The sequence below is a fragment of the Motacilla alba genome, chromosome 3 (assembly GCF_015832195.1).
Source record: "Motacilla alba alba isolate MOTALB_02 chromosome 3, Motacilla_alba_V1.0_pri, whole genome shotgun sequence".
NCBI lineage: Eukaryota > Metazoa > Chordata > Aves > Passeriformes > Motacillidae > Motacilla > Motacilla alba.
In genome coordinates, this window is record NC_052018.1 from 49,551,873 (window position 1) to 49,574,183 (window position 22,311).

The 22,311-nt window shown below is 41.2% G+C and overlaps 1 protein-coding gene across 5 annotated transcripts in view; it reads right to left on the reverse strand.

Annotated features, from left to right (window-relative positions):
• Positions 1–22,311, reverse strand: part of CEP85L (centrosomal protein 85 like) — a 132,802-nt gene that overhangs the window by 94,075 nt on the left and 16,416 nt on the right. The window contains exon 1 of one of the 5 annotated variants that reach the window (XM_038133926.1): positions 8,515–9,229. The exons of 1 other annotated variant lie outside the window; for it this stretch is intronic. In XM_038133926.1, coding sequence (XP_037989854.1) covers positions 8,515–8,563 — 49 coding nt within the window. In that variant the 5' untranslated portion in view covers positions 8,564–9,229. Of the gene's footprint in view, positions 1–1,639; positions 7,744–7,784; positions 8,455–8,514; positions 9,230–22,311 lie in introns of those variants that run through there. 3 more of the 5 variants (XM_038133928.1, XM_038133929.1, XM_038133932.1) reach the window with 3 other exon arrangements.

The following is a 22,311-nucleotide window of genomic DNA, read 5'->3' on the forward strand; positions in this document are numbered from 1 at the left end:
AATTATATTCCTAGTTTCCATCCACTTCTACATAGCAACTACAGAGGAGAAGGCTACCTTTTAAACTTGAAAAGTTTATCAACTGCAGTATGAAGAGGGGAACACCTAGGAAAATAAACACATTAAGTTATACCTAAAGTTACTATAAACTTTAAATAGCAAGCCCTCAGGACATGCAGTCACTTCCTAGGGTCTGTTAAAAAAGCTGTGCACTTGTAGTTGATCAGCTGAATCCTCCTATCAAAAAAAAAAAAAGTAATGATCATAGGTTATCATCTATTTCACCCCTTCTTACAGCTTAGCTTTATTGGTAAAAACCAGCTAAGTTGCTCTCCAAGCTGTTTGTCATGCTAACATTTTTCTTACAGAATTACCTTTGTCCTCTCTCTTTCTCTGTTTAAAGGCTTAATTCAATCTCCTGTGTGCGTGGGGAAAAGTGAAGTAATCCTAACTGCTAAACTGAGTCAAAAAATTCTAAATGGTTTTAAGTAGCTCCCACACTTTGTAAAGTGGAACAAATAAGAGTCTAACAGTCTTACTTTAGAAAAGTGCACCATTTCTCTCCTCTTTGTAGTCAAATATCAGTTCTAAAGATATCCTTGACACTAAAATAAATGGAGAAGACAGAGACTCCTCAAAAATAAAACTTCACTGAAATATTTTGCTCAAGTATGAAAAATGAAGGAAAAAATCTTAGCACTGTTAAAGAGGTCTAATGTGCATTATAAACACAACAGGACCTACTTTAATGTGCAAGTATCAGAAAACTGAGCCTCCAGGCTATAGGTTTAGTGCATGCTAACAGAGGTATGCACAGAATAACAGAACTATGTAAGGGAGTTCCCACATTGTTACATTTCAGTGGAAAGGATGAAATTCTTTCTTATGTAAGACATGAGGAGATTTTCCTTACAAACTTCAAGTGCCCATGTCACAGAACACAACTTTCCCCCACTATCAGCTTTACAGCTTTGTCTCACACCTATCCAATGTAAGGAAGGGCAATACCCTGGAAACTGAGAAGAAGTAGTTAGAAAAAAATAATCCTTCACACAATAAGCCATCAACTTTATTCAGGATACTTTCAGTCAAAACCAGCACTTCTTGTGTTTCTGTCTTCACAACTACAATCACTTTCAATGTAAAGCTTTACATTGCAATAATTCTAACAACCACACAAAAGCCTTTGCTGAATCAGTTTGGTAATTTCAGCTGATGAAGAGAACAAAAAGGATTTAAGACTGCAACTATTAGCTTTGGTTTTGCTAAGTAGCAAAAAGGATAAAGTTTTGAGCAATGGTACTTCCAATGTCTTTTTGTGCTTTCAGTTAGGTCAGTACACTTCATACTTTATTATCTGCAGAACCACCAGGTCTTTGATCAGTGTTACCCACTGTACTTTTATACAAAGCACTAACTCTCAACTCTAAGAATCCCTCCAAAGGCATTGAGAATTGCCAAATGGTCTAAATGCTGAAGGTAGGCATTCAGGAGAGAAGAAACCATCTTACAAGAAAGACAGGCTTGAAAAAAAAAAGGTGAATTTGTTTTGAAACATTCAAAAAAGTTGCAGCTTTCCACACCATCTGGAAACTATGCTACAAAAGGAGTAAAACAAACATTAAAAATATAAGGATACCTTATAAGGAATCTCAGATCTGACTCCAGGATCATTCAAGAATGTTTCTCGTCTGAATACCACACCACTGGTCTCTAGTGTATCCGAAGGTTGAAAGCATCTTTTTCTTTTTTAATTGCATTTGCTAGATCTACTTCAGGTATTTTAAGAAATGAAGAGGCAGTTAAGACCTTTACTTGACACTACTTGCACTGCCTTTTCTCAGCAAGACTGAGAGAGTCTCCTACCATCTCTTCAGTCATTATCCATTATTCTGGACTTGCTTAAACCTGTGAGCCCACTAATTGGTGGAAGTTACACTGTCCAATGGAATTAATGTCACTTTTTCCTGATCCTCACTTAACCTTCCTTGACCTTCCTGGTAAGTCTGGGGATTAACTATATACTTCCTGATGTCATCTGCAGCAGCAAACCAAGACTGTGCTGGGAGATTTTTCCACTGTCCAGCAGCAGATTGAAGAGCTAGTCTACTTGACTCTAAATATCCCACACCTGCCAGACAACTGTATAGAAGTTTCCTGCAGTGAAACAGACAGATTCCTGTCAGGTGCCTGACACCAGGCAACTGTAAATCCCTCATTCAGTATTTAACCCCAGTATTTTCCTGGTCCAGCTTCCCCAGCTAGTTTGCTGTAAGGTTGAGCAAGTGCTAGAGTGGGTACATGGGAGGCATACGAGTGGAGGTACACAGGAAGCTGGGAGCAACTACTCACTAGATTATTTTAGCTGCAATATGAAATCATGCCCTGCAATCCATCTGCATACACCCCTTCAGGCAAAAAGAGGAGGTTACCTGCCATATTCTCCCATATTTCAGAGACTATTGCACCTTTAAGGAAAAAGAATAAAAAATTCTCAAAACTCAAGACTCTTTTATTTGTGTTACTGACTCCTTTTAGAGAAGGGCCTTTCAAATCTCAAAAAACAGCAGAGATCCCTGGGGAATGAGGAACAGAAAGATGCAGTGTCATTTACAGCACGGCCGGCTGCAGAGAAATAGGTCACTTGAGCGTGGCTGTGCAATCAATTGGATGTTCGCACTCAGGCAACCCAGCCAGATGCTGTGGAGCACAGTGCCCAGGGAGAGCTAGCATCCTCCGGGGCAATTCCACAGGGCTCAGCACTTTCTGGGAATATGAGGCATGATGTGTCAGGACTAACACACTTGTGAGCATATTTACACGAGTTATTCCCTGCTGCAAGTTTTCCTCCTCTTCTCCAGCCATCCACCTCTAGACCTCTGCAGCTGATCTGCAGCGTCCCACAGGCCACATTTAGTGCCTCCTCAACTTGCCCAAGACAGCAAGAAACTTCATGTAGGACCCTAAGGCAGGAGCCAGAACTTATTATACTTCATTACACCTTCCCTCAGTGCTGGCAGGAGTAAACTTCAGGACACTCTATTTAGATTATTCCAGGAAAGAAATATCAAAATATAATGGCTTCCTCCTGAAGAAGCTTTATGGAGTGCAGCTGCCCAGCTGCTGGCGGGGGCTGCAGGGAGGCCTGTGTGAGGAGTGGCTGGAGCTGCCAGGCCATGGACACAGCCGGCTCCAGACAGCTCCAGGGCAGCCACAGCAGGGTTCAGCTGAGCCCCGCTGCCATGATGGCAGCGCCTCAGGGAAAGCATTTGTTCAGAAAGAGCAAGACACTCCCCACGAGCAATGAGTGAGGGAGAACAAGAGTGTGAGAAACAGCCCTGCAAACCCAGAGGCAAGAGCAGGAGCAGAGGAGGAGGAGCAGGAGCTCTGATCAGAGGTCCCCTGTAAGGCCCTAGAGAGACCAGGATGGAGCAGGGCAACAGCACAAGGAAGGAGTGTGAAGAGAAGTCGACATGGACTGACACCACAGCCAAATCTGTTCTGCCTGTGACAGCAGCTGGCAAGCAATCTCTCTGTCTTCCTCTCAACATGAGCGTTTCCATCCTATTTTCTCTCCTCTCTCACTGAGGATTGGGAGCAGCAAGCAGCTGAGTAGCGAGCCAAGGCTAACCCGTGGCAAAAGCCAGTAAGAAAGCCACTTTTTGAATCATAGTGAATACGCCTGAATGTGTTTTTGGGCTAATCACAACCACAATGAGACTGATTCATTGTCAGTGTACAATTCTAAGACACATTTGGCCACCCAAGAGATTACTGACAACTATAGGCAAGTCAGCACTTTTTCAGCCAAAGAACTACTAGCACAGGAAATGACAATTAGTTTAACTCTCTAACTACTAAACCACAGGCAAGCTGTATGTTAAAAACAAGCATCCAAAGAGTACAGAAGACAGAGCAGTTGATATTGAACAAGAATAGTACTATCTCTCTTCTCCTTAACTAACTTGTCTACAACAAACAAGCTTTGCTTTTAACAATGGTAGATGATCACCTCTGGTTACAACCTCAAGTCATGCAATTCAGGAGGCCCTCAGCTATTCTTCCCACCATGCATCATATTTTGAAATACATGGGTTCTTTAACAGGTATTAAGTGCCTGGCTAAAATCTTAGCATAAATAATTTTGCCCGGTAAGAATCTTGCATTGTAAGAATCAATACTTGAATCTTACTTGCATTGTAAGAATCAATATTTGATTGACATAAATTCTAGACATTATTTGGAGAATCTACAGGTGCTGTTTTCTGACTAGCAATTCCTTCACCACCTCCCACTAGGGCAGACAGAATGGTTCAGGCTGCTTTTTACTACATATTTATTCTGTAAAACTCCCTAAAACAAATACATTCTTCTCAAAATGACTAAAGTAATAACTACTTCCTTTAATTAAAATTTTAAAAGCAAAGAATTAAAGCAACCACAAGTCTATATTCAGTCAGTTAAAGTGTAACATACAGAATCAGAATAACTGCTAACCTCCAAACCCAACACTATAATACACTCTTACATCCATCATTCTTCCCTTGCCAAGCAGTTAAGACATAAGTGTTCTGCACACATTAAAGGAGTGGATGCTATATCCATAAAAGTGAGTAGCCTGGAGGGAGGAAAAAATAAAGGCGTTGTTTTTGAAGGGAAGTAAGTAGCTCCTGTTCACCATCACTCAAACACAGAATGTCATTTGACCCCACAGTGGTCTGTGAAAGACAGCAGAGGCCATTCTAGCAGCCAGTCTTGCAGCTGGAACATTACATTTTTAAGTGTGGGTGAACAATCTTTAAAATGCACCACATACAAACACATTTATACACCTATGACTGGTAACCAATTTGAAATCTACACTTGGACTAACTCACCATTTTTTGCCTTGCCTAGCCTGTAAAGATAAACCTGCCTTTTCAAGATACTTCCAAAGCTGTACCATCCCTGGCTGCACATCTCCAATAGCAGAGCAAGAAAATTAGTTACAGAAACAAAACCACCGGTCTCTTCCTCCACCTCAAAGGATGAAAATGAGGGTCATCAGCCCCATCCTCCCCACTCTGGCTGAGTTAGGAAGCTGTCTCTGAAGCCCACATGTACCCCAAGAAGGCCGTGCCACACGGGCTTTACAATGTGTTGGAACCTTATTGCTGCTGCCACTTCGCTTGTGACATCATTGAACACTCTTTCAGACCCACGTGTGTCATGCTGCCAGTGAGGCTCAAGTACAAGGAACGCAGGGCAAATCACACTGCCAGGGCTCCAGGAGCAGAGGGGTGCAGGCTACTATTTTTAGGGAGTGTCAATAAAATCCTTTTGATGTCCAACATTGCCAACAGGCAATAATGGACAGTGGAAAGAAGCTTGACTAGAGGCGGCACAGTTTACTAAAAGTAATAAATATGTGTTACTTCATTTCAAAGAGTGCTTCTTTCACTTTCCACAGGCATCTGTTGGACACATATGGCCCAACCACATCTAGACCAGCACTTTCATAGTCTTAGAAGAGTTATTAACCAAATGTGCATTTCAAAGGCTGGTCTAGATAAATAAGCGAAGGGATTAAAATGCTGTATGCCCTTCACTGCAGTTAAATTCCTACAGCACGTGAGCAACTGCTGTCTTTACAGAGGTGCAAACTATGCTGCAAAGGTTTCATAAACAGTCACATGTACAAGAAGACTGAAAGACTTAAGTCAATCATATACATTTCAAATTTAATTTTTCAGCAATTTAGTTTTTCAGGACAGGCACTGAGACTGTAAGGCACTGAAATTATTTTGCAGGAGCATCAAACTGTGTCATTAAATTCACTGATTATACAAGAAGCATCTATCTAAAAAACCAAAAATCTCAGTGGGATACAAACAAGACAACAATTTTTTTTTCAGAGAAGGCACTCCTATTGAACCAAAAAGCAAGTAAAATGTGGAAATGAGAAGAAAGAGTAAAACTGAAGGTCATAAATTAAATATGCTCCACAAGTGTCCTTGCCTGTTACATTTTAAGATAACCAGAATTAATTTGCATCTATTACCAAAAAACTGGTAATTCCCCTGTGTAAATAGAATAGCTGAATAAGCACCTAGCATTGTAAGGGAATTATAAGATTTTCAACTGTACGATTTTCAGTGATTTGCAAAAGTAAGACTTTTAAATACCCATATCCATAGATCACTAAAGTACAACTAGCAAAACAGAAGACTTTTCAGTGTAAAAATATGTTTACCAAGAATTATCAAGTCATTAACTGTTATACTCCCACACCAATGGGAATCTACATCAAGTAGCTGCCATTGAAATATTAAACATATCTCATTGAAATATTAAACATATCTTGGCAGAAGAAAGGTTCCTTCAGCTTAAGAAAGAAGTGCCTAAACTCCTGCTTCCTAGTAGGACACTACTGTTCTGCTATGAAATACTTTTCCCATTAATAGCTTCCTTACAAAAAAGTAAAAACACCTAACATGGCAGTAACAATAGCATAGGGTCTTAGTAGCTGTCATTCCTTCAATAAAAATACCTACACAGAGCTAATTAATTTCCACATCTTCAGACTACAAACTACGCTCAACAGCTTCTCAACTGTTTCCCAGTAGGAGAGATGAAGGAGGGCACTCCTCAGTTGGAAATTATAATGCACACATCATCTCTCAAGGTTAAACCTCTATCTACTTGCCTTCTAATTAACCACCACTTTCTGTTAGTTTATCTTATCTCAAATTAGATCTTTTTTCTACCAGTTTTGATACCTTACACCTCTACTGCTTGCAGGGACACATACATTTAAACACCCAAGGTTAATACAAGCTCAAAAGAAAAGAAGGGACAGAGGAAAAACTAAAAGCAATACACAAAATTTGTTCTCCAGTCTTACAGACAATTCTGACAAACAAGCAAAGCAAAACATCAATCCAGTAATTCACTGGAATTGCTGATAAATACAAGGCAATACTAAAACACTTTATGTGACCCCAAACAAAAGGGAAAACAATGTATCAAATGATACAATCTAAAGTTTTCTGAAACCAGTGAAAAATGAACACCAACAACCTTTGTAATAGTCTGAAGTTAGTGTCAGAGTATATGGTGATGATATAACCTTTTAATATTCCTGTCCCAAAGACAAATAATCGAGAACTGAAACACCCTAAATTCCTGCAGTTTCCATACAATTAACTGAAATCTCCACACCTATTGTTTAGAATACCCACTATCTTTGCAAGCTGTAGTACAACGATAATGTAACTCCATTCTTCTGCAGGAAGCACTAAGTAGTTTTTAAAAATGCTTTAACAAGGCAAACGTTTTATACATAGAAATTCATAACTTAATCACAGTACAGAAAAAAAAAGAACAATGTCTTCTTTCACCTTATAGGGATGAACATTAGACTGCTTGTAGAGATTCAGGCAGCTGCTGAGAATGTCTTAGCAGCTCTTGTATTTGCAAGAAAAACCCTGTCAGTTGTAAGCAAAACAATCTTGCCATTTAAATATGTCAGCTAACTGTATAGACATTATACAGTCATATTTTGTGAACCCAAAATTAAAATATAAATCCAAATTTCTATAGGAGAGAAATGATTCCAACAGCACCACTTTGCACTTGCAATGGCAGAGCCAAACCACAGACCTCCACTTGTGATCAATTGCTTCAATAAATCAAAACATGACAAAATATTTGCAGAAGCCCTGCCAGAGTAAGACAGGTGATACAGTCGGTAGTATTTTCAAATCCTAAAAAAGGCATCCTAAAGAGCCCGTACCTTGCCTTACCTGCCCAAAAGCAATGTTCACACGGCTCTGCAGCCAATTCCTCGGTTTTGCTCTGCCAGTTTGACAGCCGTGACAGGGGAAGTCAGCTCATCGCTTGCACAGAGGTGTTTCCCCTAGAACAACCTAACTCCGAGCATGAACATTTCAACGCATCCCTGCCAGCCTGCAAGAGCTAGGCTCTAATTAATCCAGAGACAGAAAAGTGGTGGAGAAAGAAAGGGAAAGGAAAAAAAAAAAACAAAACAAAAAACCAAAAAAAAACCAAAAAAAAAAACCAGGACTCGACCCATTTGTTCCGGTCTAAATTTACAACGAAATTTACAAGAGAAGCACGCTTCCAGACTCTGCTTAAGGGTATACTGACATAAATCGGGGATGGAAGAGAAAGCTCAAAACATGGAAACGGATTATGTAGGTTAAGCTCAGCTTTTGTCATCCGCTTCTAGGTCCAGCTAAGGAAACGCTGAGCCCCCGGCTGGGGCCGATTCGGCGCCGGCGGCAGCGGGCCGGCCCCCGCGCCCCCTCGGGGCGCCACGTCCCCCTCCGGCCGCGGGGCGCGGGGAAGGGCCCGCGCCGCCTCCCGCGCGCCGTGGGGACAGAGCCGCTTCCTCCGGCGCTCCCGCGGGGACCCGGCAGGGAGCCGGGCCGGGCCGGGGGAGGGGACGGGAAGCGGCGCGGGCCCCTGTGCCTCCCCCCCGCCCTAGCCCCTTCCCTCCTTAGCGCTCCTTACCCGCCTTGTAGCCGCGCAAGCCGGGCTGGGGGTGCAGCCCGCCCCACATGGTGCCGCGCCGGGCCGGGCCGGGGGACCGCCGCTCTCCGGCGGGCGGGCTGGCGGCCCGGATGGGAGGCGGAGGCGGCCGCTCCCGCTGCCGCTGCCCGGGGAGCTCAGCGGGGCGCTGCCGCCGCGGCGGGGGCTGCTGCCCGCCCCAGGGGCGCCGCGGCCATGCTGCCGGCGCTGCCGAGCGCGGTGGGACCTGGCCGCCCCCTCGCCGGAGACAAAACTTGCTCTATTGCGCTGCCGCCGCCGCCTCCTGCCTCTCCGGCGCTGGCAGCGGGGCGGGGACAGGGGCGGGAGCGCCGCAGATGCGGCGGCTGCTGCTCGGGGACGAACCGCTTACATAACCCGGCCCACGGGGCGAGCGGCAGCGAGGGGCTGCGGCGGGGGACGAGTCCGCCCGGGCCACCCCGGCCCAGCCCAGCACAACCCGGCCCAGCCCGCCCCGCTCAGGCCCCGCCGGGCCGCGGAGGTGGTGTTGGGCTCGCGTTTGGACGTGTACGCGCCAGCCGCCCACCCTGGGCTTGGGGAAGGGACTGGGGAGCAGCGGCGTGTGCCCGTCCCCGGGCAAAACGCTGAACTGACAGCGCTTAGCGTGGTGTAAAGGTAACCGGGAGAGTGAAATGCCTGACTCCTGAGCTGCGGCATTGGAAATACTCAAGGTCAGTATGTGCAGATCTTAGTAGGCAGATATCACAATAGATATCACAATAAAATCACTGTTTTCCCCTACTAAAGTTTGTTTTAGTAAGAAAACGATGTGGAAATAAAGAAGAATCGTGACATCCGTTTGAACGATCAGTTCCACCAAAAGATCCATAGTAACATCAAAAAGTTTAAGCCACAGAACAAAAATGCTCCTGTCAGCAATTATTAAAACCCAGTAAGAGGCGCATCCCCGTCTCCACGCTGCTTTGAGTCTGCTCCAAATACTTCAAAAGATCATTCTGCAATAGCAGCCTTTCTGTTACTGTTGCTTGCAACTGCAGCCCAGTGTCCCCGTGTAAACTTCTTTCTGAACAAGACCCTGACTCAATCAGCAATCCACATTATCAGACAAAAACAAAGAGAAAGCACTTGGACAGCTTCTAACTTCAGCATAGCCATACCAAGATTACACCCACCAAAAGAAGAAAAGCAACACTTCAGACAGCATTGTAGATTATGACGGACATGACAGTTTAGGGAGGTGAGGTGAAACTGGATGAGTTCTGTGTTTGTGTGGAGACATTCACAATCAATAAATAAAACTGTATTCAAACATTTCCTGCTGACCCAATGCATTTTTAATTAGTAGCTGGTGATCACAGAACAGCTTTCATCTCTTCGGAAAGTTATATGTTTTGTTTCAGCACAAGACATGTTTTATTTATGCCTAGCTTGGTATTCATAATGTACTCAATAAAACAGGCCTCAGAAGCACTGGCATGACCATGTAGAAATGCAGCATGTTGTTATTTTATCCTCTTTCTTATCTGTATAAAGTCCTTGCACACTCGCAGAAGACCTGACATGATGTGCATTCCTCACCAGCTTGTTTTAACTTCACAGTGTCAGTGGGTTCTGTAGGTAGAGTTGTAGAAACACAGACTTTAAATGTTACCAAATACTGAATAAAAAACCCAAATAGTAAAACTGCAGGAGATCCTGTCAAAACTTTCAGACTGTTGCTAGAAGTCCTTGAATGGTACAAGGTCAGAAGCATTTTCAAGAAGCCACAAATACTGGTTTACAGCAGAGCACCAAAGCAGGAACTAAATTTTTGTTGACACCACCTCAGCGAAAGTGTCCAGCCTTCAACCCTGAAGCCAATGTCAATATTGAAGAATATTTGCAAGAGAGATGCATGGTGGGTAAACATGAATATTAGAAGAAATAATAAAAGATAAGTATATTGCAGAACTTTGAAGACAAAGAAACATAAACAGCTTAGTTCAAGGCCTATTTAACAGACTTGACTGGGTGTAACATTTGTAGCATACTATTTTGTTGGATTATCTTGAGTACTTAACATCTTTACAGGAGGATCTGTAAGGAAGCTGAATTTTAAGATGGGGAAGGTATCTAGGTGCAGGAGGGAAGAAAAATTGCCTCATGGCTGCTAAGCTCTGGAGTTTGCGGTGCTGTCCTGAAATGCAGCTGCAGGAATCCAGAGGCATATCGTGACTGCAAGAAAGCTACATGCATGGAAAAGGTGTGGTAACTGTTCTTCTATCTTCTAATAAATGCCACTGCAGTGGTTTGATGTAATTTGTATTACCATTCATGAAAGCTTTACAGTTTCTTATGTATCTCTTGTATCTCTTGTCTAGCCATGAACAATACCACAGATGGGAAAAAAAAAAAAAAAAAAGATAAAAAGGCCAAGATGAGGGTGGCAGAACACAGCCAGATAGCCTGGCTGAATCTCCTCCAACCATAGGGCTGTGTCTTCCAAGGCGTCCCCGCTGGGACATCTGTGCTTTGACAGTGCTACTGCTCAGAGCAGAAAGAAAAAACCAACTGGGCTAAAGTATAAGCAGTCAGATAAGAAAAACTGAGACACTTGCATTGTTATGATTGGATTTTAAGTTATTTTTATAGAAAAATGAGTGTAATTAGTAAAGCTTTTTCACTTCAATTGACCACAGTGTATCTGTCTGGAAACCAGGCCAAACTGAAGCCAGTAGTTTTACTCTATAAATAAATTTTAGCTTGTTAATGCTTTATTCTTTATCCAGCAATGTTTTACAGCTGCAGTCTGCTTCTGTATTCAGTTCTAGACCCAGAGCAGTATTTGGTTTAGATTTTCAAAAATCTCTTGAAAAATTATGATGACTGGTCTGGACCACCTGCAAAAAAACAAAAACAAAACAAAAAAACCCCAACCAAACAAAAAAAACCAACCCAAAACATCAAAAAAAGAGAGCTTGTGCCATTTAATGCTGCTGAAGCAATCATCTGTTTTCCTGTGGATCTCAGCTTGGCAATGCAGTGGGCCCTGAGGATGCCCCAAGTCCATCTTCTTAACAAGTGTCTCTTATCCTGCCTGCAAGGCCAGCCATGCAGAGGGGTGGGATGTAGTGGTTCTGGTTCACATCCCATGTCTTTGTCCTTCTGTCCCAAGGGAGTGTACCTACACTAAGGTGACTTGCATGAGAGTAGAAACATGAAGTCATTAAGGTTGGGAAAGACTCTAAGATCATCCAGTTCAACTGCTAAGCTTGTCAGCTCTTACAGCTCTTGCATTGATAAGAATTAGGAGCGTGACAATCTGTGTTTCAGTGCTGCCTCAGTCAAGAGGGATATCAAGGTCCTGATACTCATGGAAAGCAGCAGCACAGTGTGAGGGGAAACTCATGTAACCTCACACGTAAATAAAACCATAAGTGGAAACAGCCTGCATCCCCAGGTAATTATTGTGAAATGTGATGCTCCAGACAGTGAATGGACTCAATTTCTCAGTGTCTGAAAAGCCTTCTCCCCACCTTTTTTTTTCTGACACAAACTCCACCTTCTTGGCAGAATGAACAGAGGAAAACAACAAAAGAAAGTTAACAGCTTAAGCACTGGTGCTAGGCAGATGCTGTCTCACTAAGGTCAGCTGGAGCATGTCTTATCCAATGGTCTGTGGAACCAGTTTCAGAAATCACATCCCTTTTTTCCCCCTCAGTAAAAACAGAATGCTTGAAGTGGAATTAAGCTGAAGCATAACCTGTGAAAGCAGCATTTTCCTGTGATTAAAGCCAAAAATAAGTTCAATGTTTCTTCTACACACTTGGTTCACAGTTAACAAAATTAAAATATTATTAAAAAACCCAAATACCTAAACATTGTTCTAAGAGAATGCAGACCATTTCCCCAATCTAATTAAGACTTCAGGCATGTGTGCATTTTATCAAAAACAACAGCAGTATTTCTGCAAGCATATCTACATTGTAAATTACTTTGAAATTAAAATCACAAATTTTCAGTTACTGAGTTGCTTCACTAAGTACAGCAATTCTTTCCTCCACCCACAACTTTTTCAGTTGAACACTGTGTCCTAGCAAAGTCTTAGCAGCCTTTAAGAAGCCTTAGAACAATTACTCCTGTTTTCCAAAAAACAACTATGTATGTTACAAAGCAAGATGTTAAACTGTATTGGGAGTCACTATAATAAAGAACAGGTTAGCTTACCTTAGGAACTGCACACCTGCTGGTAGGGGCATGCTGGCCTATAAAAGACTGAAATGTTTTGTTCCAAGTACACAGAGTGCACTGCACAGCATTAACAATAAATTGTGTCATCTAATATCTGCAAAGTAGGCATCGTGAAGTAACACTATGTATACAATGTTCTTAGTTTTGCCTTTTCTACAAGCAAATGAGAGTGCACATGTCTCACAGAGGAGCGTAAGTTGATACCAGTTTGAATCTGCTTTGCACTGTGCTTTCACTAACAGCTTACACCATGTGAGAGAGTGAAACCAAGCAGCTCACTGTTACCATACCTATAAACATAGATATGGTTTATAACCAACATCCTGAAATTGCAGATTCTTCTTAATGTTCCAGCTTTCAGAGTCAGATTTTCACCTGAGAAATTATTTACATCATTGCTAAAAGACCCTTTGGTGTCAGGAATTTTTCACTTTTTTTGTGTGTGTCTATCATATTAATTTAAAATAAATCACAGAAAATTAAATCAACTTTGTGTTATCAGCTCAGATAGTGCAGGAAGAACAAATGCAGGAGTGGCATCCAGTGGCGTCTAACCAGTAACTTATGAAGATAAACAGGATTTTCCCAGGTATATTTTTCTCAAGGGGAAATTTTTTGAGTTCGGCTATTCATCTTCCCTTTCCTCCATCCTTCCTTCTTCCCAAAGGCAATAGAAAAGAAGAGGAGATATAAACGGCTGGGGAGCAGATGGAGAGAATATGTAAAAACCAACAGGCTGGAGGCAGGTCTTCTCCCAGGCTTCCAATTTGGTTCCTGTAAAGTTTAAGTGCCTCTACCAGAGCAGCCAGGGAGACTCTTCCCCTGGACTCACTAACATATCCAGATTTCTTGCAAGACATTATGCTTTCACCAAAAAAATTTTTTAATTGTTTCTTTTACTCTACTGCATGACTTTTTCACAGAATCTCCAGTTCTCTTTTTCTTGAGCCCCCTTGAGTCACCCTCACTTTCTGTGAACATACTCTCTGATTTTAGGAGCACCAATACTTTTTGTATTTGTTTCTCTGTGCTAAAACTTGTGCTAAAGCCCAGGAAGTGCTGCAGTTCAGGGTTTTGATCCCACTGCCACTGACAATGCTCAGATTTTTATAGCTGGTATTTTTCTTCAAGGCAGACTTGTTTGACTCCATGTTACACACAAACAAATGAATGCAGAAGGATGATGTATCCAAAACGGAATGATATCACTGCACAATAACTTGCAGGGTTTCTTAAGCTTCTTTATGTATTTTAAACTCCACCTCAAATATGAAGTAACTGCTGTATTAGAAGTACAAAAACAGCATTTAGCCTGACCTGTTTAAAGGTACCTGCTTTAAAGGTTAATCAAAAAGCAAGCCCTTGTATGCAGTCACTGAAACAAAGGATCAGACCATGTAGTTCGGGTTCCTGGCCTTTTTCCATCTCAGTGTTCAAAAAAGTAAGTCCTGTTTTCCTTTGCAACAAACATCCCCGGTGAATTATGTAACTTTGCAGTGAATCAGAATTTTAAATTATAAGTAACTGTTACAGGAAGGCTAAACACTCTACAGCACAACCAGCCAGCGATGCAATGTTGAATGAATACTTGAAAATGGAAATTTCTTCCAAGCGGCCGTCATTATCTGCTTATAGCCTGAAATATGTTGTTTGTTTATTCCAAGTCAAAAATACAAGCTATGAGCATTACCAGTCAGAAAATTATCTGGTCTCTTGTGTTTGAGCCAAACCCAATATTGCTGCAAAGGGATGAAATTTCAGTAAAGTCAATGGAGTTATGCCAGTGCTTAGTTTAGTCAGCTCAGTACTGTCATATGCCCATACGTAAAAGTTGGATGGAAAAATTTATTTCATGCTGTAACTATAAATACTATAACTTAATGAAGCTCTCTACTGCATTTTTTCTCCAGTGACTTTTACTCTACAAAAATCACTGACATTGATTCTAGAATAATTTATTACGTACTATATGCTAGAGTAATGTCTCACTATTATAATACTTTTTCTTTTCTCTCAGCAGTGAGAATTCCATAACTAAAATGATGAGGTATTCTGTCCTGGTGTAATAAAATCCAGTTTAATTGGGTACTTCTATACCCACCCGTCACCCAACCAGATGTCTCAGATGTCTCAGAAGATTTCACAGATGTCTCAGAACCAGCCTGTTTCCTATACAATGCTCAAGGACCAGCAGCCATCAGCCATGGCACTGCTGGGAACTGTCTGGTGTGCAGGACAGGCAGCCTTAGGAAACACTATGGTTTTGACATGTCTGGCTCTGCAAAGCATAATTTGCTCATGTTTTGTGCCTTGTATCTTTCCCACAGTGAACTAATAAACATATAGAAAACACATTTTTAGATAAACCCTTTTAACCCAAGAAGGTAGAAAACTACTGAAATGCACAAATTGTGCTGTACTGGTTTGTACTGACCCACAGTGCCTATCAGATTTGCTTTATGGCACCTCAGGATTAGTATATGACATGTGTATAAATCTACTACAGTATCCTCAGACTGTTTTGCTTTTGACTTAAAATTAACACAGACAAGAGTGCTTATTAAAAGTAACTTTGCAGCTCTGGCTTGGCTGTAAGATCATTCTACTTTTAACACATTACTTGAGTGACCAAATTGATCTGGGAGGAGTAAACGTGTAACCTGATCTTTGGTCACTCAGAAAACAACAAGAAATCAAGCTCCTAAGTGAGCCTGTAACTTTCAATATATATGAGTAAAAGAAGCATGGAAGTTTAAGTATTGCTGCTTGAATTGTTGGGGACAGTCCCACTCATTTAGGAATCCCATGGTTTAAGAATTGCACGTCATGTAGTGCATTGCTGTACCATTCTAATATTGTGAGTAAGAATATCTGGTTAAATCAATGAAAATGAAACTGAAGAATCAGAGTTGCAATTTTCTGGTTAGTGCAGGACAGTATGATACAAATATCTATACTCTGACTATTTAGTTCTTGGTCTTGCTATCTTCTGAGCCAAGCATCAGAAGGTCAACCCAGAACATGAGAATGTATGCAGGGCTTCTGAAGGAAAAGTAATTGCCATCTGTTCACAAGGTAAGAATTTTGAATGACTGAAACAAAATGCATTAATAGGAAAAGACAAACAGCTTAACTAAAAATCTGGATCTGGCTTCATCCTCCCAAAACAATGTTATGCACAAGCTTCCAATGTGAAAATTACAAAAAAAAATTATACTGAAACAGGAGATGGCAAGCAGTCAGGAAGCCAAAATGGAGAGCAACAAAAATGCATTAAGGAAGTGCAAGAGGCAGTCACACACACAACTCCCATCTGCACACTACCCCAGCAAATGCTCCACGAAGTCGGTTCATTCATGGAAGTCCTTGCTCAATGACACCGCCGGCAATATGTTAACTGAGCCTTTCATGGTGCTGGCCCTGCTGGAACACAGCCCCAGCACTCACCATGACAAGATCTTAGCACAGCCACTGCAGTTAACAGACAGAACAGGAAAATTAAGAAAGAAATAAGAAAACAGCTATAATGAAGTATCTTGAAATACATGAAAATACTCCTTGTCTTTTGCCAAGATGGTTGCAGCAAGGATAAACTCTCAAAATTTGGATTAAAAACACAAAAAAAACCCTGCATGTTGCATCATATTAAGGTAGAAATCAGGAGCTAATTTAAAAAATGATAAATTGAATCACATATTTCCAAAACACATTTTCTGCATTTTTATGTTGCTGCTTTCAGATGTTACTGGTAGGCAGGAACACATAACCTGTGAGAGCTGACTGTAACAAACCTCTAGAGTAAACTGAAATATCTAAAGCCCTACAAGTACGTTACAAACTCTAAAGGCTCTGCGACATAACTATATGTACTCAGTGTTATATATCTTTGAGCTTATACATTCCAATTTAAGTAAACCAGTCTCCCTTGCACAGAGATAAGGAAACTGAGCTGTATAAAACAAAAACTACCAACCATTCCGCTTGAATCTATATTTAGTATTTGCTGTGTTGTGCTATAATTGCTGAAACTGCCTCCACAAAAGCATTAAAAATCACCAGAAAAAAAACCTTATGAGGCACATTGAATGTTCAGAATAAAACTTCACCTTGAAAAATATTTACATCAGTTCTGAAGCACAAAGAAGTTCTAAAATACAGATGAATTCCAACACTTTGTTTCCATCAGGTATATGCTCCCCATGTAAAAAATACAAAGAACAAAAAATACTGAAACCCTCTTGAAGCTCACCATCACAAACGAAACAGAATCTGTTGGGAGTTCTAATTTGTATGAGCAGAGAGGAAAAGAAAATGTTGCAAGATTAGTTCCCTCTTTAAAAGAGCAGAAAAGTTAGTAAATATAGTAACTTCCATGGAGCTGGCAAGTGAGACAAGTTGGATAAGCAAATGCAGATATCTAATTTGAGAGGCTGTGAATTGTGTTTCCTTATCTAATGAGTCCCTTATTTTCTCTGGGTTTTTTCAGCATAATTTTTCATATGACTTTCAAATATAATTTTACATGAAGTATATATAGGTACTCAAACTGGACCATATGGTAAAAAAGACTCTCTGCTAAAGACTCATTTATTTAAAATACAAGTGAACAGTCACTGAAATGGATGGTTTTTGCAGAGTCCTGATCAATCATATCTCCAGCTGCAAGGATTTCTCACTGAAATTCTTTTTGCTGTCCCAAGTAGTGACTGCAATATAGGGTTTTAAAGCCCCTAAAACTCAGCCACAGCAAGCACAGGCCTCAGGCTGCATACTGCAGGTCCTCCCTGCCCGGTGGTGATTCCATACAGAGCAGCACAATATGGACCTACAAGTGCTGTGGTTGGATTTACCAGAGAAAAAGGGGCAGATAGAAGAGTTACTAGTTCCATGTTGAAGAGGACAAGGGCTCGAGGTCCTTGTGGTGCTGGTCTGTGGGGAAGCTCTGCTTGATATATATGCAGGGTTTGCATATCCACTTGTAAAGGCTTGAAAAATAATTTCATAGAACTGTAGAAGGGTTTGGATTGGAAGTGACCGTAAAGATCACCTAGCTCCAACCCTCCTGACACCCTGTACTAGAGTGGGTTGCTGAAAGCCCTGTCCAACCTGGCCTCAAACATTGCCAGGGATGGGGCATCCACCACTTCCTAATATCTAATCTAAACCTTCCCTCTGTCTGTTTAAAAGCCATCACCCTTTGTTCTATCAATTTGACTGACCGGACCTCGGTAATGACTCCGATGATTGTATGAAGGATGAATAAGCATATTAGGATCACAGAACAAATTAGCCATTTAGTTGTGCAACTTAAATCATACAGTTTACCACCCCAGCAGAGGACAGTGTTGAAGGACTTCAGGGTAAGGTTTTCCCAAGCCCTCATCCCCCATATGGTGAGCTCTTTGCAAAATCTGTCAGAGAGAGAGAGAGTTCTCATGAAGAATAAAAAGCCAGATTTCTGAATGTGCTCTTCCCTCACCCACACTCTTATCAGCTCTATTTTTAAATACAATGCTAGCTCCATAGAATCTCCTGAGATTTGACAGTTGGTCACACTGTTACAGATTAAAGAGAAGAGTGGCAGACTTGGCTGGACTTACTGCTCGGCACAGCAAAGAGGGAGACCTGCCCCTGCAAGCATGTCACAGTGTCAGGAAATAGTGTTTGCTGGACAGCAAGTGAGCGTGATGCAGGCCTGCCCCTGTTCAGGACACATGACACAAATCCTTTCATCATATTTCAGCTTTGATGCAGGCACTACCAACAGCCACTGCAAATGAGTAGGCAACTCATTTACTGGCTTGCTTGTATCTGCAGAATAGCTGGCAAGTGCATCATCAGAGTTATTCACGACAATCCGTGTGTGGGTGTGTGTTGAGGCTTTCAAAGAGATGGTGTAAAATATCTGTTCCTTCAGGCCTTCATGGTATAGAGCCTCTCCTCAAAATCTTTCACTCTTATTCTTCCTTGCAGTTTCAGACATCACTTCCAAACTCGTGGGAGTGAGTCCTGCTGTGGCCATTTCAAAGATGATGAAAACTGAGCACACAGCAGCCCACTATGGAGTTAGGGAGGGAAGTCCAGGGCTCTCCAGTTGTAATGTTTTCCTGTTAGACTGTGCTAAATGTGCTTACTACCCATAGATCTGTTTATTCATAGCTCAGTGAACTGACGTTTTGATTAAAATTGATTTTGTTGTAACAGTGCTGTCACTATTATTAACCAGTTTCCATTCCTTTAAAAATAAACAGGGATGATTCAAGCAGTTCAGGTATCTCTATGCTGTGCATGGCTGTTAGAAAAAGTATCAAAGAAGAGATAAAATTTAAAAATCATGCACTTTTTAGAAAATTACTGTTTTCTTAATACAATTAAATACTATTGTTTGAACCCTTTAATACTACCCAGATGGCTAATAGAGAAAGAATGGTTATATTAGACAGAAGATTTTTATTAAAGACAGCTTTAGTTTTTCAAACAGCACAGGTTTTTCTGGCTGGCAGAGTATCAGCTTGCCTAGTGAAAACTGTTTTCCCTTGGAAAGAAGAGACGGGTATAGGATGTACCCAAGCAAAGACAATTCCTCTTGGCTGACCTAAGCAGAAGTATTGGCTTGGGTCTCTGAAAGGAGTTCTTTCTTACTGCTGGTAAGTTGTTCAGCAGCTATACAGATGGACTGGCTTTTTGTTTGGGGTTTTTTTTGGGGGGTTGTTTCTTTGGGTTTTGATGGGGGATGGGGGACAGAATTTGGTGTTTGGTTTTGTTTTTGTTTTTCTTCCCAAAAGAAAAAAAAGGGAGGTTGAAATTAGCAGCAAGCTCATAACAGATTTTGGAACCTTAGAAGATGGTAATGAAGAGAGTCAGAGATATAGTAAAAAAAGGTGATTTTCCACATCTGCAGAAGAGGACTGATGGAAATTAAGAAGACAATTCTGAAATAACATTAACTCCTAGACTAAAATTAAAGCATGGTTAGTTTTTCAGAAATAAGGAACAGGCTCCTGGTAGGAGGTCTGAATTTTCATTTGCCTCTTGAACAGCATGAAGTGCACTGTCAGTTCTCACTAAATAGCAACAGTCAAATGTAATGTTCTGGATGCTACACAGAAACATATATATGTACCATGAAGTAGTAGGAATGTGACAGTATTAGGTTTTGGAATTTTCACGTTCTCTTCAAAAACTCTTCAGTTAAGAAACTATTCCAACTTTCTTTGATGTAAAAGTTTTAGGCAGAAAAATAAGTAGCTTGGTAAGTCTTTTCTTGCTTGCTTCCATGAAGTCTGGGCAGTTAGCAGAAAGAAAGAAAGGACAAAAGGAGAAACAGAAAAAGGATGAGAAGAAAGCTTTGAAAACCTGCAGATTTGCTTCATCTTGGAGAGGGTAGGAGGGAAGCCTGGAAAGTAACATTATACTAATTCCTCTTTGGAATAATTTATAAAATTGGATATGCAGATAATTCACATACTGTAAGCAAAATTGGCCTGGAGACCACACAACCCAGCAGAGTTTCCAAAAGGCCCAGCTGTTCCTGTCCTTCAGGACACATCATTGCTCAGTGCTTTGCTTACAAGCCGAGGTCTTCTTTGTCACCGTAAACAAAGAGAAATTCAAACCAAGCAGCCAAACCTGCTCACTGCCTATGCACAGGGATTTCTGAGAAAGATGAAGAACAATCACAGCTAGCCCAAAAGCAAAAGGACATTGCTTAAAGACAGTTATTTCCTTCCTTCAATTTGCACTTTACTCTTACTTGAATATGGATCATTGTTAAATGAGAGAAAGATAAAAAAGAAAGCCATGGGAAAAAATGTAATAGACATATTCCCTTCTGGGCATTAATATCAACAATCAAGCAGTTACTTTGGTTACCTTGTTTGTGATCTGCCCTTTTTCCTGTTAGGAAGGCTTGAAATTCCATTTACAGAGTCCCACTCCATAGTGAAACAGTGTTCAAACACAACTATTCATTTCCAAGTGGCAAGATAGCAACCACATGTTAACAATTTCCTTCTCAAGACCTAGATGCTGCAAGTGAAAAATCATGCCTTGGCTTTCTGCCTGCTTCTGTCTGGCCTAATTAGCTGATCACACCAACAATCTCAGCTAAAATGATTCTCAGTAACAGGGTAGGGGGGAGCTGCTTGAGCAGAACTGGGTGAAGCTTTACCCTGAGCAGTAGCCTAGCAAGATCCGAGAAGAAAGGATCAAGGGCTTTGGCTCAGCACCTTCCTTATCCAGACAGAATTTGAATTTTTGGAGACTGAAGGCAGGATCCTGAATAAAGCCTGATGCCTTCGAAAACTGCAACAACTGCAGCTACACAAGTTCAGACATTGGTTTTGGGGGTTTGTTCGGGTCACTGTAGAGAAAGAGAACCACTTTAAAACCGAGAGCAAATTTTATCACAACCTCCCAAAGTGCCTTGTGTTTAGAACCACTTTGTAGCAGTGAAAATTATGTTGAAGAGAAGAATCATAAACACTTGCTCATTGTCTTATCTTTATTTTTTTTTCCAGTGACTGAGTGTCTTCAGCTCAGTCATAAAAGATGATATTTTTCCTACCTCTTTACTGCTTGGTGGTGGCACTACACAGCATAGTAGCCCCACTTCTGTAGTATATTCCCCAGCACAGAACTCATGTTTCAGTGCTATGCCTGGAGGACTGTACAAAATAAAGTTTTCCATGGTAATCAAGTCAAAATGACATGTCCCCATTTCCTAATGCAACCCTGAAAGTGCTGAACAGCAATAAAACAAACACTTAATAGCATTTATGGTTTAAACATACTTAAAACAAAGATCCTAAAGCCTTTACAAAAACAAACTGCACTTCTCAACCATCTTGCTGGAATTCTACAGTGTCCATCACAAAGATTTTCCAGCTACAGATTATTTTTAGTTCAAGTTTCAACTCACTAAGTTAAGGCATACAGACTGAAAATGCATCCAAATAGCATAGTCAGTTTAAATGGTTTGATTTTTTTCTCACAATTTAAGATATGATACATAGATCTCCAGTGAAGACACGAAGGTTTATTCACATCATCCCACAGATGAAGAGAGTTCCATGTGTTTATTCAGTGCAGGGCTGCTTTGCTTCAGCAGACGAGTGCATATTAGCAAACTGAAAAGGAATGCAGCAGCCCATCTCCTATAAACACCATTTGGCTATTTAAACCTACACTGCTCTAGAAATAGAATTATATCTCACAAACACCACCAAATGCCGGAGCATATAATTTATTCACTGCACGCTATATTATTTTCAAATCAGATTTTATCTGTCTCTGACTATATAAAGCTGGGGAAATAGTCTCATACACATGGAACACTTCTGCACTGAGGAATTATACCACTTTGGAATCAATTTACAGGCTGTGCATTGAAGATCAATCTACAAGGCAGATTCCGATTTTGATTTGGGTCTTGCTTCTGGTTCAGTGACTGACCTCAGACGTGTTCCCCGGCATTTGTTTTTCACTGAGACTTTGCTGGCTCTGCTTTCCTTTGTCCTATACCACCTTCTGTTGCCATCCCTGGTATCTCCTGCTTGCTTAAACACGGCC